The 16737-nt window shown below is 52.0% G+C and overlaps 7 protein-coding genes across 7 annotated transcripts; 2 read left to right on the plus strand and 5 right to left on the minus strand.

The window, feature by feature from the left end:
- Positions 1 to 8: 8 nt before the first annotated feature.
- On the plus strand, positions 9 to 1179 carry J4E93_009951 (uncharacterized protein; the record flags this gene model as incomplete). The annotated part of the gene is made up of 2 exons (XM_049347839.1): positions 9 to 1070; positions 1120 to 1179. The coding sequence occupies 2 exons, from the start codon at positions 9 to 11 to the stop codon at positions 1177 to 1179; spliced, it is 1122 nt and encodes a 373-aa protein (XP_049195068.1).
- A 1203-nt stretch (positions 1180 to 2382) lies between these two features.
- On the minus strand, positions 2383 to 2718 carry J4E93_009952 (uncharacterized protein; the record flags this gene model as incomplete). The annotated part of the gene is made up of 2 exons (XM_049347840.1): positions 2383 to 2396; positions 2454 to 2718. The coding sequence occupies 2 exons, from the start codon at positions 2716 to 2718 to the stop codon at positions 2383 to 2385; spliced, it is 279 nt and encodes a 92-aa protein (XP_049195069.1).
- A 486-nt stretch (positions 2719 to 3204) lies between these two features.
- On the minus strand, positions 3205 to 4014 carry J4E93_009953 (uncharacterized protein; the record flags this gene model as incomplete). The annotated part of the gene is made up of 2 exons (XM_049347841.1): positions 3205 to 3909; positions 3970 to 4014. The coding sequence occupies 2 exons, from the start codon at positions 4012 to 4014 to the stop codon at positions 3205 to 3207; spliced, it is 750 nt and encodes a 249-aa protein (XP_049195070.1).
- Positions 4015 to 4565: 551 nt separating this feature from the next.
- J4E93_009954 (uncharacterized protein) lies at positions 4566 to 5837 on the minus strand (the record flags this gene model as incomplete). The annotated part of the gene is made up of 1 exon (XM_049347842.1): positions 4566 to 5837. One exon carries the CDS (start codon positions 5835 to 5837, stop codon positions 4566 to 4568), a length of 1272 nt encoding a protein of 423 aa, XP_049195071.1.
- Positions 5838 to 6038: 201 nt separating this feature from the next.
- J4E93_009955 (uncharacterized protein) lies at positions 6039 to 8772 on the minus strand (the record flags this gene model as incomplete). The annotated part of the gene is made up of 2 exons (XM_049347843.1): positions 6039 to 6893; positions 6955 to 8772. 2 exons carry the CDS (start codon positions 8770 to 8772, stop codon positions 6039 to 6041), a joined length of 2673 nt encoding a protein of 890 aa, XP_049195072.1.
- Positions 8773 to 11927: 3155 nt separating this feature from the next.
- On the minus strand, positions 11928 to 13991 carry J4E93_009956 (uncharacterized protein; the record flags this gene model as incomplete). The annotated part of the gene is made up of 2 exons (XM_049347844.1): positions 11928 to 12077; positions 12237 to 13991. 2 exons carry the CDS (start codon positions 13989 to 13991, stop codon positions 11928 to 11930), a joined length of 1905 nt encoding a protein of 634 aa, XP_049195073.1.
- Positions 13992 to 15176: 1185 nt separating this feature from the next.
- J4E93_009957 (uncharacterized protein) lies at positions 15177 to 16458 on the plus strand (the record flags this gene model as incomplete). Its single annotated transcript, XM_049347845.1, has 2 exons — positions 15177 to 15240; positions 15311 to 16458. The coding sequence occupies 2 exons, from the start codon at positions 15177 to 15179 to the stop codon at positions 16456 to 16458; spliced, it is 1212 nt and encodes a 403-aa protein (XP_049195074.1).
- Positions 16459 to 16737: the final 279 nt, after the last annotated feature.

A 16737-nucleotide genomic window follows, 5' to 3' on the forward strand; every position in this document is an offset into this window, starting at 1 on the left:
TTACCAATATGCTAGACGATTGGGATATACGCCAGTCCAACATCTACCTCATGGTAGACGCTGTTGATGAATGCGTCGTGTCCGAAGATCGCAAAAGGCTTCTGGAGTTGATTGTGCAGCTTTCCAGAAAGCTCCCACACGTCAAGTGGATCATCTCTTCACGCGGCTGGAACGACATTCGCGATGTGCTTGCCGATCATCGCCCCATGATTCGCCTTGCACTAAACCCTAAATCTGAAGTAACCCTGGAGGCGATCAACACCTACATCGAGTATAAAGTCAGGGCTTTGGCTAAGAAGAAGAGACTGGATCCGTCGAACGCAGCAGCTATCCGGGACTACTTGATTGACAACGCCGGAGGGACATTCTTGTGGGTAGCCTTGGTCTGCCAGAAGCTGGAAGGCCACACGGGCGTACGTTGGAAAGAGATCATGCAAGCCTTCCCCCCTGGGCTTAAAGAGCTATACAAAAGGATGCTCCAGCAGATTGAGGGCTTGGACGAGCCTGAAGCAAATCTCTGCAAGTTCGTACTCTCGGTTGTAACAATAGCCGTCCGACCTCTGCATCTTTCAGAACTGGCAAGCCTTTTGAAAGAGCTCGACCATATCACTGATAAAGAAGCGGAATCAAAGGATATACTCGGCACCTGTGGATCGTTCCTGTCGCTTCACAATGGGAGGGTCGTCTTCGTCCACCAGTCGGCGAAAGACTATCTCACAGGTGACGCTCGCAAGATTGTATTCCCAAAAGGTCAAAAGGTCACCCACGCTGCTATAGTAGCTCGGTCCATGCAGTTGCTATCACAGTTCTATCAGAAACCTTGTAGACCACGGGGATCATACGGAGAACCGCCTGAAAGTGAGGCTTCGGTGAACGGTCTTCTTTACCCCACGGCTCATTGGCCATCTCATGCCATGCGCAGCAAAGATAAGATCACGGCTCATCTGTACTCTGGCCAAGGCCCCGTCTGCACATTCTTACGACAGTACGAGCAGCGATGGCTTGATGAAGTAGGTCTGGCTAAAGGGCATCAGATGGCTGCGGATCTTTGGACAGAATTCGTGGACAAGGTGAGTTCAAATAAGGCCTGTGGATCAAGCATCTTCTAACTTGTCGTAGAACGAATATCCCGAGTTTGACGACATACTCTTCAGCATGTTCTGCAAATTGCCAGATTAGTATAGCGCTGCGTCACCCGTGTACTCTTGTACATGCCTCCATTCCTGAAGGCGGTACACGTAGCTGTGCAGGACATCACAATGGAGGCTGTCGTTCCTTTCTGATATCACCTTGCAACATCGTTCATCACAGCGAGAATGTTGGTTTGCGTCAAGCTGGATGTACATGCCTTCATCCAATGCATCCTACGCCGTAACTTGTCATAGCTTCCCCCAAATTCGTCGAGCCAATGTTCCACGACAGACGTAGTAGCCGATACTCAGACAGCTGTCACACAACAAACTCCACTCAAAAGCTCGGCTGACCCAAGATATGACTAGATTGGCCCAATCTCCTCTTCTGCTCCATCGTTTGCATCGTCGGCGACGCCCTCGTTGTCTTTGTAAGCCATCAGATCAGCACACTTGATAGGACAGAGCACTCCAACACCTCCACACAAGCACCCAAGAGAATGTCACAAACTACAGTACCAATGCGAGACCAAGAGGAAGATGTTACTGCGGACCGTCAACCGTCTCAACCCTCCCCTGACAACCAGCCCGACACATCTACCCAGTCCAACAAACAACCCGAATCGATTACCAACGACGAAAAGTCTGGAGTCGAGCGCCAGGAACCTCACGAATTGGACAATGCAGCAAGCCGCGAACAAACACCCAAGCGGAGACCCGGACCACTGAACGAGGAGCAACGGCTGGCTGTGAGGAGTCGTCAGGCTAAGGCAACGTGCACACGCTGCCGTAAGAGGAAGATACGTTGCAGTGGTGATCCCGGTGATGGCTCTGGGTGCAAATACTGTGCGACATCTGGCGTTGGGGAGACGAAATGCCGATTTGAGGTTGTGGGATTAAAAGCTGTAACGGAAGTGAAGGGTTAGGAGTATGCTTTGACGGCTTGGAAGGGCCTTGGGGTAGGGTAATGTAGCCGCCAGGAATAGCTGTTAAGATGTTTTGCTAACTTCTTGCTAGTATGTAGTTCCCTTGCTATGCTCTAGCTAAGGCGATCCTAAGACATCTTGCTAGGCGTGCTATAAGCTTGATAGATGAGGACTGGAATATCAATCTTCGGAGGGGAGTATAGCTGGTGGACATTGGTTGCGTTTGGGAGAAGAGTTGCTCCAGAAGTCACGCCCGGCTTGATAGCGGCATCGACGTCGTCTGTATTATTAGCCAGATAGACTACCTTGTTATTATCAAATGTGTGTTAGGTAGACTCTGCTTCTGCCCAAGTTAGCTCTTTTGCGACTTTAAACAATGTATAGGATATAGACATACAGTTATTATCCGTAGTTGTGTTAACTATCTTCTGCTTTCCCTTCTCTTCTCCCGCCCGAACGCGCTCTCGAACGAATCCTATGTCGCTCAGCTGTATCTTTGCCGACAGAGTGTTGGACTTGTCCTTCAACCTCTTCATTTTGCCCTCTACGAGTAGATCGTAGACTTTGTTGCAGTTTTCGATGCCGGGCATTTCGTCGGCGAGGTCACCTAGAGCCCGCAAGATCTCAATGGGCCACCACTGGAGATCTTTCGGGTAGCGCATAGATAGAGGAATACACGCAGTGCTGTTTGTAGTGATTTCCCACTGAGATGTAATCTTCGTCGCGTGAATTATTCGCTCTTCACGATCGGGATGGTCTTTTGGTAGACACATGGTGCTATCGACAGTGTATGAGGATCTTGAGACTGACAGGAGAGCGTTCCTACTACTGATATAGATGGGTAAGATGGCAGTGTTCTATTTGCTACTGTCACGCGGGATAATGCAAAAGACTGTGATTACCTGTAAAGACAGCAAGCAACTTATTAGTGACTGTAAGCAGGCACGCTATCTTAGGGAAAACCTGAACACCCTAGAGTCTACGTTAACGTTAGGTCACCTACTTTGTAAGGTTTTGTCTTGATGTAGTCTGCAGACCTGTCCATCCGTGGTTACGTATCACACCTCTCCTGATCGAGAAACGTGATCGCCGGGGCTTTGACAATGAAATCATGATTCCCTAAGTGACCACACAAACTTTCGCAACCCCTATGACCAATCCGACCCATGGTACTCATCCGATCCATAGTAGTCCTCAGGCGAGTCCTCCTCTGTAGTGGTGACTTCTTCGCTATCATCTGCAGTATCTCCTTTCATCCATTGATCTAGTCTCTTTATCTGCTTCCGCGACACAACAAAACGTTCCTCATACGCCGCCCGAACTACGGCTCTTGTTCTTGACTTGAACGTCGCGGGATGTGATAACACGAATAACACTGCGTTGTACACCTTGTCGCCATTCATTTTATCATCCTCAAATTCGCCCAGCAGGATAAGATACAGCAACCTGAAAGCGGCGTCGCGTGCCTTCGACTTAACACCTTTGGTATCTTCATCCTCTGGGTCCCAATCTATCCTGCAGAGCCTCAGATCGCTGAAGATCTGATTGATACGTCGTTTGTCGAGGACATCAATGCCGAGAAACTCGTATGTTTCGCATAGAACGTGGTACTGTTGAAGTTCGGGGGGAAGATTCCTGAAGCATTGACGATAACCCGATTGGATTCCTTTCAAAGCTACGTCGAAAAGTGGTATTGGGCCGTGGACCAAATCGGTGGCGTCCGGCTGGGCTTTGGCTTGGAAATCGGCAAAGGACGACAGATAAGGTATCTGCGAGAGGTCGACATCGTATTTGACATCTCCGATCGTGATAAGAGTACCTTTGGGGGTAGTATCCACTTCTGAAAGTGTATGCTGCCGAGTTACAGCATATTATCAGTTTTTTCCGCTTCTTTGAGGTCCAACGTTGCTTACCTGAGTTGGTGCCTGCGTGTTTGGGGCGGGATTCTCGCTCGTCATTCTGAAGCTGGGGCGGTTGGGCTCTTGGTACGGTAAGAGCGAAACAGCGAACAATGCGGGGTAACTCGCATTCAACCACCAAACTTGCGCGTCGTTCGAGAAAACAGCTCATAGAGGCTTCGATTCAGTCATGTTCGTACTTTTACTGCTGTGCGACATTGAATCTGCAGTGTGCCACACGTCTATTGGCACATGTCGGGACCGGTCAAGCCCCACGCGCCATTGAGGCGCAGTAATAAACAACTTAAAATGCTACAGTTACAGCAACCTAGGAAAAGACTAAACAGCCTAGAGCCTACGTTAATATAGGGTTACCTACTTTGTAAGTTTTTATCCTAATGTAGTCTGCAGACCTGTTTAATCTTTTCTTCTATGTAGTGCAATTATACGTGACAGTCGCGGGCACTACCAGTCATGTCATGTACTAGCCTGAGGTCTAATCTGCACTATGTCTTATCTACATTGCTTCAACCTCCCGCCTGATCTTCGATCTCCCCATCGTGTTGTGCGTCCTCCATCTCAGACAGCACGGCCCAGTTTCCCGGCGGTTCTTACCCCTCTTCTGGCTCCAGCTCATCGTGCTCCTGTTCCGCACGCTCACTCTTTTCGTCATCACCCATCTTGCCACCTTCCACATCCACATCTGCCTCATCTTCGTTTAGCGAATGCCGTCTCTTCCTCTTTAGCTGCAAGGTCGCTGCTCCACGCGCTTCTTGTACGCTCGAGGCAGCCTCGTCAGCCGTAGCGTCGTGGGTCGCTACAATACTTGCGCGGTCGTTGCCACGTCTTGCCATGACTGATGAGCGCCGGCTGCGAGCCATCGAGAGTCCCGCCTCTGCGACATCCACGCCGGACAGTAGCATCTGGTGATCAGCACTGTCGTGGGTGTCGGGTTCGGTGGCTCGAGATTCGCGTCGTCGTCTCTTCCGTTGCCTTCCATCGAGATGCTGACTTCCCCGCCCGGCGTTCGTCGCGCCATCATGACCCTCCTCGCCGGTAGTCCCGTCGGGGTTTGAAGGTGCAATAGGTAATTGCTTTCGACTGTTGGTAACAGAGTCTTCGTCTTCTTCTTCTTCACGTAGGTCACGGAAGTAATCAAGAGCGGCTTTGACGTCTGATTCTGCAAACGCTTTGCCTCCTGAACGGCCTACTGGTCTTGCCTTCCACGCCTCTTCTATCTGCGCCCATGCTGCATCCTTTCGACCTTTTGTGATGCGAGCTAGCTTGTAAAGTAACTTCGTCAGATTCTTTTGGTCGCTGCAGCTGTGCAGCGCCCGATTGGTCGGCTTTCCAAATTTGTCTAGCTGCCGCATGTTCGGGGGGACAAGGGCTTTGATATCAGTGACGTTCCAGTAGTACTTGATCCACAGTTCCTGTTTCTTCATCAAGGTCTCCGGGTCATCTTCATCTTCTGGAAGTATTCGTTGTGGACGTGGTTGAGGGGTTGCAACATCATTCTGGGCTGGGGCGGCTTCCTCCTCTACTGGCATAGCCGCCGGTGGCAATCCAACGCTGTCCCGGACAAACTCTAGATCAGATACCTGTAGCTGCGGTTCATGAGTAGTCGACTCGTCTGTCACCCTTATCGTATAGCCGATATTCAGGAGTTCCACGAATCGATGCCGTCCCCCATCGCCCGGCATACCACTGGCTAGATGGCTTATGGATCGTAGGATGGGTAGGGGCCAATTGCCGATCCAACCAGGGTATCGCATGTCCTCTGGAATGATGTATGTAGGGTTTGCGACATTCCATATAGACTGTATGTTCATAACAAGGTTAACGCGCTCGAAGGGATCGGAAACGCCAAGGGATTGTTGCATGGTGGGATCGGTAGTAGGTAGACTTTGTAATGCTCTGTTGGGCATCTGAGGAATGCAGATATACATGGTCGAGCTTCGTTGTTGTGTTGTTTGTCTTGCTTGTCGTGAACACACTGGAAGAAGATAGTTATCGATGGATCCCACGAGCTCCTCTAGCCTCGTCAGGCAATCGCTGCTTCTCAGCTTGGTTCGACTATGTTGCTATCCTTGCAGACTAAAGTCCCAAAGCAACGCACTATCAACATTCAAAGGAGTCTCCATATTCAACACATCGCCCTCGTCGATCTTAGTACCCGGCTGACAACTCCCCATCAAATCCGCATTCGACCACGACGGGAAAGCCCCAATCGAATCAAACGGCTGCTGATACACAGGCACACCCCCATCCGTCCCAGGACTCGAGTTCGTACCAAACTGAGACGACACAGTCGCAGAATCACTGCCCATCTCCTCCGCCATCGTCCGTGCAGTCGTGTCGCGTATCGCTTCATCCAGCATATCCGACAGATAGCGCGCAGCGAGAAACGCCATGTCTGATTTGCGACCTAGATACCAGAGACCCTCGATGCAATCGCGACATCTCCGTATCGCCTGTTCGCGTTCCTCTTCGATCGTTTCCGACGCCACGACCTGCACCAAGACGTACCCAGCTCTGCATAACGAGCGCACAAAAGCCACAGTCCACGGCTCTGTCAACAGCGCGGCCTGGCTGAGCGCAAAGTGGAACTCATCTGTTCCTTCCTTTTCTTTCACGCTGTGTATGCTAGCGAGACTTAGGTCGGCGACTGCCAGTGCGTTCTGGCGGCGCAGCGTATCCACGAGGTTTGATGACTGTCGAAGGGTGCGCTCATTCGGGGAAGAGAGTTTCGTCTTGTCGATTGTGAGTAGCAGGTCGGAAAGCAGGAAGGTGGCCAGATGCCAGTGGCCTGCTATCAGTGTGTACCAGGATTGTACGCGTGTGGGGAGGGTGGCGTGGTGCTTTACGCAGTCGGAGAAGAAGGGCGCGTACGTGCGATGCCAGTGGTTGTAGACGTGGAATGCGCCGTTTATACCTGACTACAAGTGGGATGGTCAGCCAGCCGATTTCAAGAAGATGAGACTGTATCTATTTACTTACCTCAATCCTAGCCGGCGGAGCCTTCCGCGATACCAACGCTTGAAGATGCGCGACACGTCTGTATAGAAGCACCTTGACCGGCGCAGCGGAGCTGAGTGTTGCGGCGGCGATCTTGTAGCTACATGGCCACCGTGCTGCTCCAGGATCGACTTCCAAAGTTCCATCGCGAGTGAAAAGATCGCCCCACACTGCGTTACCCTCAGAGCCCTGAGGTACTGAAGTGTCGTTGGGAATTGTGGGAACGTTTCCTGGCATCCCAAATTGATTATTGTACATAGTAGGTGGGTTCGGCCACGAGAACGGTTCGGTGTACGCGCTGTTGGTTGGAGGGGGTAATTCGCTGTCTTCATCGTCGACCACTACTGGACGTTGGGAAATCGCTGCCGATAGGGTATCAAACATGACGCCAAACCAGTACAACAGATTGAAAGTATCTCGGTCTTCTTGCTGAAGAGGGTCTCGCCCTAGGTCTTGTTCCACGCGTTCCAGTCTCCGTCGTTGGGCGAGTAGCTGTCGCAAAGCTATCTCTAAGAAGATGGGGGCGTCGTCGTCCTGTACCAAGGCTTGGAAGTGTTCGTAATGCGTTCTCAGCTTTGGATCCGTGCGTGCATGCCGCTGAGTGGTGTCTAAGGGCCGTTGGGTCAGCGAGAAGATGATCAAGGCAAAGATGACACGGAAAGAACCGATATCAGCAGCCTGCTGCAATAGCCGAGATGTTTGATGCCATAGTGTCTCTTGCATGGACCGTTCGAACTCATTCGACTGAGGGAACTTGTCCGCCGTAAACTGGGCGTCAGTCGCGCGACCTCCTGCCCCTCTTTCGCCTGCCTGAGCCCATTGTGACGCGAACGACATGATGGTCATGTTGAGTGCTTTGGAGATTGTACGCTCTTCCTCAGTCGTTGGCTTTCGTATTTGAAGGGACGCGTAGGCTCGATCAAGTTGGAGTACGCGGTTGTACATCCTGTTGGACCAGGTACCACTCCATTCCCGTGTGGCTTTGCTGGCTGAGAGGAGGGAAGGCTTGTATCGCGTCATCGTATACGGACAGTTGTGCTCCGTGAGCCAGCAGGAAAGAGAGTTTTCCATACTGTCGTTGTATATGCGTAGTAAACCGTTGGTTACGAAACCCCGCGACGACCTCTCCCCCAGTAGTATGTCCACGATTGGAGATGAAGCATCGTTTCTCTGATTACGGCGATGAGGACGCAGCGCGAACGAGTTACTCCGCGAGTATCGCGACTGAAGTAATCCTTGCTCAACGTTCCTCCCTGACTGCACTGAGTCGAGATCCTCCAAAGGTATCGACTCGTCGGCTATGTTATCTACGTCGTCACTCGGCGGGTTGCTGAAGTAGTCCTCGCGTGTCTCGTCTTCGTCTTGAGATGATGACCACTGTGTCCATCGATCTTGTAGTTCGTGCTGAGCTTCGTTCGCAGTAGATCCAGGTGGTATCGGATACTGATAATTGACAGAGCTACTCGCTGTATGTTCGAGCTGATCGATATCGCTCTTCTCCTCCGAGCGCCTCCTCTTTCTCTCCCGCTCTGGACGATTCACCGATGCTGTCTTCAGCCAGTTGAAAGTGCAGACTTGGTTCTTTCGAAGACAGTTCGAGCATGTCTGATTCGCAAAATCGACGCGTTTGTCCGCATCGCAAGCTCGTTTTCCGCGCTTGCATGCGTCGCAGCTACGCATCTGTTGGCGGCGAGGGGGCTCGGGTGGTGCCGTAGCTTGTGGGACCGCGGACGATGGATTCGCTGGTGGCGCCGGATTGTCGGGACCTCTTGTATGAGATTTACCTGTCACCTCGCTCATATCGCTGCTATCAAACGTCTTCAACATCGCTGCTTCTCCAATTCTGTGAACAAAAGATATGATGAAACCCTGGGCTGGAGATGGATGATTGGCGATAGTCGTTCATAAGACTTCAGTGTATACATGGTACCCGGTATGCGAATATTGCTAAGCGCGGACGCGTACAGGCCTTTGCCGCGACCCCGCTTTTTCGCATTCATCTTATCCCATGCGGAGGATCAGCTACGAGGATGCGAAGCCTCATAACTCTCCAGGACGTCATAGTGAAGATCGGGTTCGTTTGAATGGTCAAAAGTGTATTTGGGTTCCGTTGTGTCCCGGCATGCATCAGATCATTGAATGTGACAGTCGCGCTCGAGAGCGCCTGCTGTTGGAAGGCTGTGGCAGGAGTGTCAGAGAATCGGTCCGCTCTCGCAAGTTGGGTTCTGGAAAAACGTCAACTAGATTGATAGAGTCCGGGCGATTCCACTTCCGGACTAGTGTCCTTTCGGCGCCCACCTACCGATCTCCGATTCCCACCACATCCCGACTTTCTTCATCTCACGTCAGTCCCTGCCGCAAACGTATGTATATAAGATCAGCTTCCACGTCGGTGTCCCCGAGCCTTGGTACCTCGCCGGCATGCGTTGCCCAAGAGACACGATACCTTCTCGTCTGCGATAGGTGTGAGACGCGTCGTGACAATGCTTGGAACGCAATTATCTCAACGCACCACTACCGAAGATTCGGGACGGTGGGCTATAATACGGCACTCACCGCTCTCCTCGAATTATACGCACGCATCGCTTAAGACGGTTGTCCAGCTCCATCCCTGCGGGCACATGTAAACCAGGTACAGGAAGAATCTCGGGAAAAGCGCTTGTCAGATCGGGCTTGACAACAAGGGTGCCTTGATATGCAACCCCGGAGAACTGGCGGATTTCATTCTGGAACAATGCTTCCACGGTGAGAAAGACGAGGACCCGTTTCGTGAGCGTGGGGGTAAGCACATCGCCAGGATACCTCAAGGCATGTGAGACGATGATCATTGACTGATTGGTGGGAGTGACATATCGTTTTCCTGTGAATGGGCACATTTTCGGACCTTTGCAAAGTAACGAGCTCTCCCGCTGCAATAGAAACGCGATGTATGGTGCTCGTCACGAGGCACGCGGCAGCCAGCGGGTGATCGTACCGCGAACAGGGAGGTCAAGACGTCACAACTGTGGCTAAGTCTACTTTGAGACTTCAACCGACTCCTGGGCACTTCACACTGGTTCTTTTGCCAACTTCTATTTACCCCTCGTTCAACTCTTCCCATGGCAGTAATACTTTCGCCAGCGAGCACTTGATCTCGTACCCATGATTGAGATGAAACCGATGATACCGTACCAGAACCGACACAATCAAGTCAGGCAACACTTGGGCATCGCATATTTACCCTTCGGCTATTAACATACAATTGGTTGGGCGATAGAGCAGTGTGCGGCTCCGGGAGCATGGCTATATAGCCGATATCTACGACATTCCATTAGCGCTGCGGTTCTCATGACTCCAACACGGTGCCTCATGACCACTTTCGTCGCCATCGCCCTTATCTGAAGGGACATGACGTGAAACCGGATTTCCCCATCCTATCCGTCACAAAGGCCTCGGTTTCGCACTCGGATTGAAAGCAACAAGGTTTCGCTGTTTCTTCGATTTTCTATCGGGGGAGTTTGGCTATACGAGCGCTTTGAGGAGACCGGTACAGATGTTGTACCGAGCAGGCGCCAGCTTCTGTTGTATCAACACAAGTCTGTTGTAACCTGCGTCACTACCCACAAATCGGTTGCAAGCTATATCTAATGGCAACATGTGAGTATTTCCATATGATCGTCTACTATTAATATGCTACGTCTGAAAATCAGACCGAACCCGTTTACACGGAGTTTCCCAGTTTGTCGCATAATGTATTAAGATAAGACTATTACGAACACATTATCAACCGCTGTACTTAGTATTCTTGTAAGCAACCTTGGAGCCTTCGAGATAAGTACATTATTGTTAGACCTGTGCCCAAGCCCGTGACAGTCTTAGATGATTTAGCTACTGCGCTGATAGCCTAACAATTGCTAAAGTGGCTGAAGAGTGATTCGTCTCAATCTTTCGCAGCTAGATACTTGTCAAATCGTATATCTAGTACGTTCTGTTAGTTGATTAGTTCAATTGTTAAGTATTTCCTACTACTTTCCCAAGTCTTTAAAAGCTACACACAATTGTTTTACTCATCACTTGACGCGTTCATACTCTACTCCTGCCTTGTAAGTCTTGCTTCAGCACCAGTTCTAGTCATTTCTTCGGAGTATTCTCCGTTCACCTACTCTGACTTTTGCGGGCATCACAAGGCCAAGACAAGAGCTCACTCTCATAATACACAATATTTAAGTCGCCTTAACTCGAGTGTCTGTCATTCTTGCTATGTGCTTTGCGCTGGTCTCTAGAGAAACAGACGTAAGCCAAGCAACGTCTGTATGTACAAAGTCGTGGGGCTCGTTGCGATTTTTCCCTTCACGAAGGACAACGTTAACAAACTATGTCAGTCAACAATGACATCCAGAAGAGTCACATACGACGAGATTACAAGATAATTCTGTAGATTCATCCCGTTCCATTCTCTTCATTCTGGCCATGACGCCACATCGTTAAATCGCCCTACCCTACTAACTAGAAAGAACACCTCACTACAAAAATACCCTCAACCCGAAAACGACAAGATCAAGTCGCCACTGGCCTAAGAACAACCATAAACGATTAACAAGAAACGAAGGGTATATGGCCGCGAAAGCGAGCCCGATTAAGAAATACTGACATCAACACCGGAAACTCCAAAAAGCAGATATCAGTGAATCTGGCTTTTATGCTGCGCTTATGTTTTTGACGAAAGGTGAATTTGGGCGTATCGTGATCCATAAATGGGTGATTGATATGTGGTCGAAGAGCGCTGGCCGTTTCCATAGCAGAAAGCCACAGGGGGGATCTGTAGCTAGCCACAAATTCTCCGATGGGACATTCGCCTGACGAAGAGGGATTGTTGTCTCCCTTGAAACGACAGCACTCGACACGGCAACCTCTGCGCATCCGCTAAAAGCTCGATGTCGCAGAAGGGGGGTTAAAGTTCGGCGGTTGCCAGGGCCTCACACGTACTCAGGCCAGTAGTTGTATGGCATAAGAGTAGGACCAGTCCATTTCTCGCCGTAAGGGTTCGTGCGCTTACCGGCAATAAATCCGTCGTGGGCGTGTTCAAGGACTGAGATCCATGACGAAGGTTCGGGATGCTTCATCCACTGTGATGCATTGTTAGCGTGTGGTTCTTTGCTTTTCCTTCTTTATGTGGGGAAGAAGCCGTTGCCAAGATACCTGCTGCAGGGACATTGGACTAGATGCGCAGAAGCGGGGTTGGGGTGGCAACAAAACAACATGTGGGAAATTCTGTTGAGACTTACCTGGTTGTGAATGTGATATGTCCAGGCACCCCGGAAGAAGTTCTCCAGCGTGCGGTTGTTGGGAGGGAATTTGTCTTCCTCCAAGACGTAGTCAGTAATCACACCAGCTTTTCTCAGCTCAGCCTCCTCGTCAAGCGTGGCTTGGAACGAATCGGGGTGCTCTTTGTCGCCGTGATTGGGGGTTGGCAGGGCAGCGGAGGCGGGTACGTTGTCTTCCCCGCGTTTGGCCAAGGAGGAGCTGGCGGGCATTCTGAGCTCTTTGCGTTGCGCGTCTTTGAGGTCGATGCGGTTGAGCTGTGGGCCGTCGTAGCTCTCCCATTCGTCCTTGACGCCACCAATCTTGCCCTTGAAGACTGCGCTGTAGTCCCGAATACATGGCACTGTGCAGCGTCCTTCGCGGTCCCAATTGAACTCCGTCCAGATGGGGTCGAAGGCAGCGGTCTCAAACATCTTGAACTCCTGGTCGCGTCCGTCTTTCCAGGCCATGCGACCAAGCACGCGGGGGTGGAAGTTGACACCCATTCTGATACCGCCGTAGAGCAGGTAGGATGAGAGGGAGGAGTTTGCCGAGAGTGACATGATGGCAGTGTTGTAATCACCGGGGTGAGGATGTGCCGCCCATCTTTCTGCCCAGGCATGCTCTTTCGGCAGTAGAAGTGGTCGCATGTCCCGGAGCATCAGAACATCCATGTCGAAGTAAGCACCGCCGTAGATATGTAATACGATGAAGCGGACGGCATCAGATACGGCGACCGGAAGGAATGTCATCTGCTTCTGGGTCAGGACGAGCCACTGCTGGCCATCCTTGTCTTCAATAATGTTCTCGGCCACATCCTTCTCTCCTTTGGCGTTCACGGCGCCGGGCTTGTTGTAGTAGTCGAAACCGTTCTTGTCTTCCTTGTCGGTAGCCAGTGGGATGCGGTTAGGGAACTTCCAGGGCATGACAACAATGTCGCCTCTCTCGACCAGGGGCAGAAAACGGGCAAATAGGGCATCCTTGTTCAGCATGTGTTCGACGGCGTTCGGGTTGTGGTCGGTGTCAAGCCATAGCCAAAGACGAGAGCAAGCCAGGTTCTGGGTGTAGAGGTAACTCTTGATGAAGACCTCCACTCGCCAGGTCGCGGGGCCAGTCCAGTAGGTGTGGTATGGGATGATAGGGCCAGGGCAGGTGCCGATGTTGGTTCCGTTGGCAGCAATCGCGTCGTTCACAGGGGTATAGCTTTCAAGCGTCTTGCCGTGTCCGTCTGCGTTGATGAAGTCGGCGTTGCGGGGGTCTTGGGCGCTGGCGCGGTCGGCGGGCTCTGGCAGGCTGTAGTAGCGGTCCTCGCCCTCTGCAAAGAACTTCAGGCAGTCAAAGGGCTTCCTCATCTTCTCAATGCCAGCATAGGTGCCGCGGCACTCCTCAATCAGCATGTCAATGTCGGCCTCGGTGTCGACATGGGGGCGGGGACCCAGGTAGTCGTCCTTGTTCTTGACGGCGGTAATGGGGCGGTTGAAGACATTGGCGTGCGGGTTGATGGTGACGGTCTTGGTGGTGCCGGCGAACTTGACCTTGACGCCCGCCTTGGTTGTCTCGATCAGCTCCGTGGGTCCAGCCTTGTCCAGGAAGGCGGGGATGCCAATCTTGCCCTTCGCAGCAACGGAGGGGTCGTTTATAAAGGTGATGACGCCGTAGATAGCAGCATAGAGCAGTGCCGCCAGTACCAGGTTCTTGCACAGGGTGAAGACTGCGCGGACTTTGGAGCCTTCCGCCATATCGATAAGCTAACGGGCGACGACCCGAAGCAGCTGTTTCCAGGTATTATTCGACAATCGCCAGTTTCGCGTAGGTGTATAGGTTTGGTGTAGGCTCGGTGGAGGTGCGAGGATTGCGGTGCCCAGGTGGAGGCTAGCAGGCGCACGTGTTGAAAGGGCGGTCGAGGTCTTCGCGACAAGGCGTTGGGGTCGCAATGTTGGAAACACGATGTTGTTGCACAACGCAGTCTTCGCAAGAGGATATATTAGGGAGGATTATCGGGCGCAGCGTGCAGGTGCGTGCATTAGGTGATACGGAGTTTGGTCCTACGCGGGTCTGGGAGGCTGTGAAAGCGGGTCGTAGGCGCGAATGGGCGTGAGCGTGATAGGTTTCGAGGGGCCTGCGGGGAATTCGACACCACAGGCAGAATCGCACAGTGCACAACGGTCAAGGACAGACGGGAATGAAAGACAGGTCGGCACCAAGGAGCGGAGGCGGCGTAGAAATGAAATCAGGCTGCGGGTTGTGGACTGCACCAGACCACGACAGTTCGGGGTTCAAAGCAGCTAGCCTAATTTCCCTGCACGCCGCGCCCCATGCAGACCCGCCCACCACTCCCCCTGAGCACTACCGCACACCTGTTGATGTTTGACAGCTCTGCTAACGGCTTTTGTTATTGTCGCATCGGTTTTTTTTTATCGCGCACGCAAATTCTGCATTCCTTCCCTCCACGTCTGTGCTGTGTTGATGCGCCTTCCTCGCGGCGGTGGCTCCTTCCTCTAGGGCCGTCGTCCCGTCCCCATGCGGAAGCGACAGCCCCAAGCGAACTGAGGTCTCTCATCTTGCACGCCTTGCCCGCCTGGTGACTTGTGACTACACCTGTGCCCACCATCGCTTGCATGGTCCCCATTAATGCTGCGACACTCCTGTCTGAAGGCTTTCACTGCCCTATCACTGCCCCGATTATCTCTCCTCGCCCCCAGACGATCTTACTCGGCCGTCACCGCCCTCCCACGATGTGAACGCATCGAGATCCCCTGTCGGTCAAACGGCTCCATTACGGTTGAGTGAGTCTTCTTCCGTCTTGTCTTCACATGACGTTGTCTGCCCTTCGATCCTGCCTCTCGTTGTTGCAATTGCCCGGGGAATCCTCCGTCTGCTGTGCGATGACCTCACAGCGCTTTCCTCCTCCGCAATCCAACACCATGCCCCGCCCTAAGCGAGCATACCTCAGATCGCAGCTTCTGGGCATCATCTTGGCTTCTTCTAGTACTAACCTTCTTTAGCGTATTCCACGCATCAGCATCTAAAGCTCCGGTCCTACTTTATCTGCCTCCAGGACCAGTAGTGCCAGAGAGCTCAGATGAAGACGAACGCGTTATCACAACGCTAAAAGAGTCAAGTGCTGGGACTATCGTGCGTATCAACTACCGCGCGTCGTCGGCGCATCAGTATCCGACCCCATGTCACGATGTGCTGCTTGGCTACGATTGGGTCCGCGAGCATATCCTTATCGATGAATTCGAACGGCCTTATCTAGCTCGCATGGGTGTATGCGGAGAACTAGTAGGCGGCTCATTGGCAACGATGCTGGCTTTGACAGAGTGCCGCGTTGGGGAGAGTCGAATCGGCGCTGCAGCCATCAACAATCCGATTGTAGATTGGGTGTTTCCAGATGAGCTTCCAGTCGTCCAGCCGGACGATCTTCCCGAGCCGCAATATGGCGACGAAACCCAACTTCCAGCTGACGAAGACATGGCTGGTTCATTGGCAATTCGCGAGGCTATAGAGAATCTGCAACCTGAAAAGAAGCGTGGCAGGAAACGATTGCCCAAAACACCGCCGCCGACATCTTGGCAAGCTTATGGAGAGAACGAAATCATACCCACGATGATTTTGTCGGAAAGGCGTGACGTTCTATTTAGGAAGCCGCAAGACTACTTCGATCGATTTGCATCTCCACTGCACTTCTTCCGTTCTCCTCATGCGCAACTTACCCTGCCGCCACAAGACGACATCTTCGCATCACAGCAACCAGACGAGCTCCTCGACATCGAGACACAGATGGCCATGAATCACTATGCGACCTTTGAAGATGCCATCAAAGCCCCACCGGCAGTACCAACGCTGAGCAGATGTCGCGCTTACGCTCGGAATTACCCTCCAGCAGGCACCAGGCTGAGTCTACCGATATGGAACGTCACAACTGGTCTACAAAGTCCGCTGAACGATACCACAAATGATCTAGCCAAGCACCTTCGACGCAGCATCGCCCGCCAAATCCTGAAGACGCATTCTGGGCGATCCCGCTGGCACGACGCAGCAGAGAAGAAGCAATATGAAGAAATCGCCCAAGACAGAGTCGAACTAACCTCCTACGAAGGCGTAGGCCTCTGGTCTCAGCAAGACCCCGATCCAGCAACAAGACCACGAGTAGAAGAAATCGGAGCATGGATGAAAAGACAATTGGAACCTGATTCTTTCTAGATGATCAACTCAAAACGAACAATACGATATCTCCCAATTTATTCTCTCACTCACAACCCAAGTCCACACCGCTCAATCTCCTCCTTCGCCTTCTTCTCACAAACACCCCTCTCCCACGCAGCCACCTCCTTCACCACAGCCTTCTTCCCACAAATATCTCTCTTATACGTAACCCCCATGCCCGCATCCTGCACAGCACCCAAAACATAATGATCCAACTCCACATACCCCCAATGCGCCGCCTCAACCCTAACAACAGCCCAACTACTCCAGTGCAAC

Source organism: Alternaria ventricosa, assembly GCF_023758065.1.
Source record: "Alternaria ventricosa strain BMP 2768 chromosome Unknown scaffold_25, whole genome shotgun sequence".
NCBI classification, from domain to species: domain Eukaryota; kingdom Fungi; phylum Ascomycota; class Dothideomycetes; order Pleosporales; family Pleosporaceae; genus Alternaria; species Alternaria ventricosa.